At 35.8% G+C, this 4,035-nt stretch overlaps 1 protein-coding gene across 2 annotated transcripts in view; it reads right to left on the bottom strand.

Annotated features, from left to right (window-relative positions):
- Nucleotides 1-4,035, bottom strand: part of LOC109844429 (SMR domain-containing protein At5g58720) — a 33,969-nt gene that overhangs the window by 7,945 nt on the left and 21,989 nt on the right. For both annotated transcript variants that reach the window (XM_020413449.1, XM_020413448.1), the window contains exons 6-7: nt 3,869-3,945; nt 3,699-3,755 (exon numbers count right to left, since the gene is read on the bottom strand). In XM_020413449.1, the coding sequence (XP_020269038.1) occupies nt 3,699-3,755; nt 3,869-3,945 (134 nt within the window). The remainder of the gene's footprint in view (nt 1-3,698; nt 3,756-3,868; nt 3,946-4,035) is intronic.

The following is a 4,035-nucleotide window of genomic DNA, read 5'->3' as shown; positions in this document are numbered from 1 at the left end:
TTAAATATGTTACCTTGAGCTTGACGCCAGTGTTGCAACGTCGAGGCAGTGGAAGGCTGAAGATGGTGGAGGTCTGATTTGGGCTGCTGAAGCTTGATAATTGCCGGAACTTGCCGCTGTGAAGGGCTGATTTGGCGGTGGAGGGCTAAAGCTTGAGGGTTGCCGAAGCACAAGGGTGAAGACAAGAGGAGATAGTGTGAGGAGAACTGAGAAGAAGTGGCATTGATGTTAAATCATCAAAGAGGATGATTTAGTGATGAGAGAGAGCTTCGACAAGAGAAAGGAGAGGAGAGTGGCGGGAGGCGGCAGGTTTGGGGGAGAAATGGAAAGAAGAGAGGAGATGGTGGTGGTGTTTAGGGTTTTTTATCAACGGAGAGGAGGGAGAGGGAGACGAGAATGAGAATTGGGTTTGAACGGGTCGGGTTTACTTAATACCCAACTCAATTAACCGTTTTTCAATGGTGGATTAATAAAGCAGTAAAAAGTGGATTTTGTCCCTTTTTTTACTGCTTTGACGCGCTTCTTAGCGATTTCCGTAACCGCAATCGTCAAAGCAGTGTGGTGGACCACTGCTAACGCTATTAGCGCCACTATAGCGGCACTTTTTGTTACTAGTTAAAACCCTAAATATAGATTTGAAGGTTTTTACAAATCTATATTCTAAAATACCATGCAAGTTAATTGTGCTTTTAAGGTGAGTGTGAAACTTGGAATTTTGCACAATGGTAGTTTTTTTATCAATGTTTTCTTAAATGCCTCAGTGTTTTCTTAAATGCATGCCCATAGTGATTTCAAGCTGAGAGGCTTTGGTGTTATCTTAAAATTCCTTCTACTAGCAATTTTTCTTTCTAACCTCGACCATTCACATCACAGACCTCTCTTTCATATACAAGATAGGTTCATTTACTGACATCGTTAATCCACAGTTGTCAGGATGTTATTCCAAAAAAGAGACTGAATTGCAGAAGATAGGTATTAAAGGAAAAAAACAAGTGTGATCATTGTGTCGGTGTGACTAAATTTGAGTTGTGAAGCTTTATCATGGTATGAAGCAAATATGCGGTTATGAAGTATCTAATGCTATCTTTCCTTTTCCTACTAAATTATGAAGTATCCAATGCTATTTTTCCTTTTCAAGCTAAATCAAACAGACGCAATACTGCCACCTCTCCATCAGACCTTAACTCCCAACTGAATTTCTATACAACACAATTTTGTGTCTTTAAACTTCCAAGATCATAGCCTTAAGAGGTGCTCCTTGGTTGTTATAAAACTACTAGATCTTCCCGAACTACATAATACAACAAACATTATTTTATCGGAAAGATAGAAGATCTAATCAATATTCTAAAACGTGAATTAAGCGGCTACTTGTGCGTATGTGGGTTGGAATCGCTCCGAGTGGCGAAAAAGCACCTCATTATGTGATTATCCACATAATCGCATTTTCAGTAAGTGCCCACATAAATTTTTTTATGCTAGCGCTTTACTTCTAAATTCTTTCCGGGTTAAACCTGTTTACCTCAAAACCTAACTCAATAATTGAAGTAAAAGAAATCTGAATCCTAAAGTTTTACCAAATTTCAGCTACTTCTCTTTCTAGTAACTCATTCAATCTCGATGGCTGCAATAAACAAGTCCAACCTTCATCGACATTTGCTCGACCTTCACGAAAACTCACCGAAAGATTGTATGACCTTTTATGCTCTCCTTACAAGCCCTCCAATGATCCCCTTGAAGCTCTATGATGTTCCCTTCAAAGCTCTTAGGTGAAATAAATTGGTCAAAGCTTCAAAATATATATTTTGTACATTTCCTGAATTTTATGTATTTTGACGAATGATAAATAATTTATAGAAATAATGTGCATGAGGTGGCGGCTCATCATGTTAAATGAGCTACCAAGAGATAGTCATATCATGCAAAATGAGCTCTCTAGAGATAGTCATGTGATGAGGCCCACCTAAAAGTCAATTCAAAAAGTGTGGACCTCAAACTTCTATCTCTTACTAGCTCATTTTGCTAAACTGAGCAGCCACCTCATAATCATCAAACTATAATTCTGCATAATCTGATTAATCATTAAGCGCTCCCAGACCGGACGCGTGATAAACCACATTTTTGAATATTGGATCTAATTTGAATTAGTTACGCAAATATGCACACCACAGCTAAACACATTATTTTTTTGTAACTTATTATCTTAAAAGAATTGTTGAAATTATATACGTAAAACATGTTACTTTAACATTATTGACAAGGTTTACCCTGTTACAGCTCAATATGAATGCAACGATCTATAAGAGAACAAAATTTATATTTGCTAAATGACTAAAAGTCCTCCAAACATTATTTAACAGAAAATCATGGTTGCACTAAGAGTAATTAGGTTTATGGAGACAATTAATCCTTAGAGCTCCTAGTGGATAACCTATGTTCAAGGTATAGCAGCTTAAGCTAGCATACTACATAATAATGTAATTATTCCAGGTCTCTTGTTAAAATCTGGAATATCATATTGAAAATGATTCCCAGGTATTGACTGACAGTACAACTAACTTACAGAAAATGTATTGGCAATTATCAGTATATAACTGAAAGACTTAAACTACTGTCGAATGAGTTCCATGCCAAAGCTCTTCAAAAATTAAGAGCAAAAGACAGCAGCTGATTACCTTTCTCAAAATGCTACCATTAAATGATGCTATTTTACATATCCATTGATTTCCATTCCCATAAGGATCATAATGCTTTCTGTCTTTACTATTTCTACATGCTTTGATCCAGAATTACGAATCTGTCTTCGTCATTTGGAGGTTTTTTTATTTCTTCTTAGTCGTATTGAGTAGTAGTATAGCTCCTATTTTGATGTGCAGAATAGTCTCCATGCCACCCACATGTTCTGTAGCTTCATTATTTTTTACTAACTGGTATATCTTTCAAGTTCCAGCTAAAGAAGTTTTACCGTTCACGCTACAAATAATTCACAAACTTGTATGCTATGCATACTTGAATACTCCAAACTTTTTTTTTCCAAACAAAAGTCCACAAGTAGACAAACAATACATAAACGCACATAAAAATAGACCATTTTTCATGGATATGGATAATATAAATTCAAATTAAACTCGCATGATACACATACTTATAGCACTTCAAGCTTTACAAAGAAAACTCAGCTAAGATAGGTGATAACACATATGAACTAACTCTTTTTATAACTTGCCATGTCTCCTTTCTCTTGTTTCAGACTTTTCACTTTTCCTTTGTATTCTTTTGATTAGTGAATCAATAACGCAAATTACTCATCCCTGCACTCTACTGCTCTCAGTCCAGTACTCAACATTGAATATGTAACATACTTTTCATGTGCTCATCAAGCCTCAATAAGTACTTACACAGCTACTCCTCTAGATGTATGATTCCAATAAAAGATATGTATGTTCTACTAATAAGGTTCTACGAGGAAAAAAATTTGAAATGAAATGAAATGACAAACGACCAGAAACATATGTCTACAAGACAAAGAAAACTTGCAAAGCACTTTATATCATATTTGGATAAAGCATTTCTACAACTATGTTGATAGTAACTTGTGAGTAAACCAAGGCCACATGGTTTGAGAGTGAGATCACAAGAGTATATTTTCTACAATTATTTAAGGACTATGAAAGTAGGTTGTATTTGCAGAGCCATACCGTTTCTGAAAGTTGAGTAGCATGAGCTCGTTCCCCTCTTGAATATGCCACTGCAGCCTACAATGAATTTGAACTTCAAGTTTAGTGTATACTAATGAAGGTTATTAAAAAGCTAAACATTAAGCTTTGGAAATGCAAATAGACAGAAAATATTCAAAAGAATGGCTTACTTTCTGATAATAATCTTTCATTGTGTCCCAATGCTTCCTTGCAACACTGCGACAGACCTGGTACTCATTTTCTTTACCTACAGGTGGGATAAGCTGGAGGATGTGAGAGCAGAACAGCAATAATATTTTAAGCCTATTAGCACAGTTATATTATACTAATTATTTAA

The sequence above is a fragment of the Asparagus officinalis genome, chromosome 6 (genome assembly GCF_001876935.1).
Source record: "Asparagus officinalis chromosome 6, Aspof.V1, whole genome shotgun sequence".
NCBI classification, from domain to species: domain Eukaryota; kingdom Viridiplantae; phylum Streptophyta; class Magnoliopsida; order Asparagales; family Asparagaceae; genus Asparagus; species Asparagus officinalis.
Note: the sequence above shows the minus strand (reverse complement) of the source record. Positions and strands in the feature narration are given on the sequence as shown.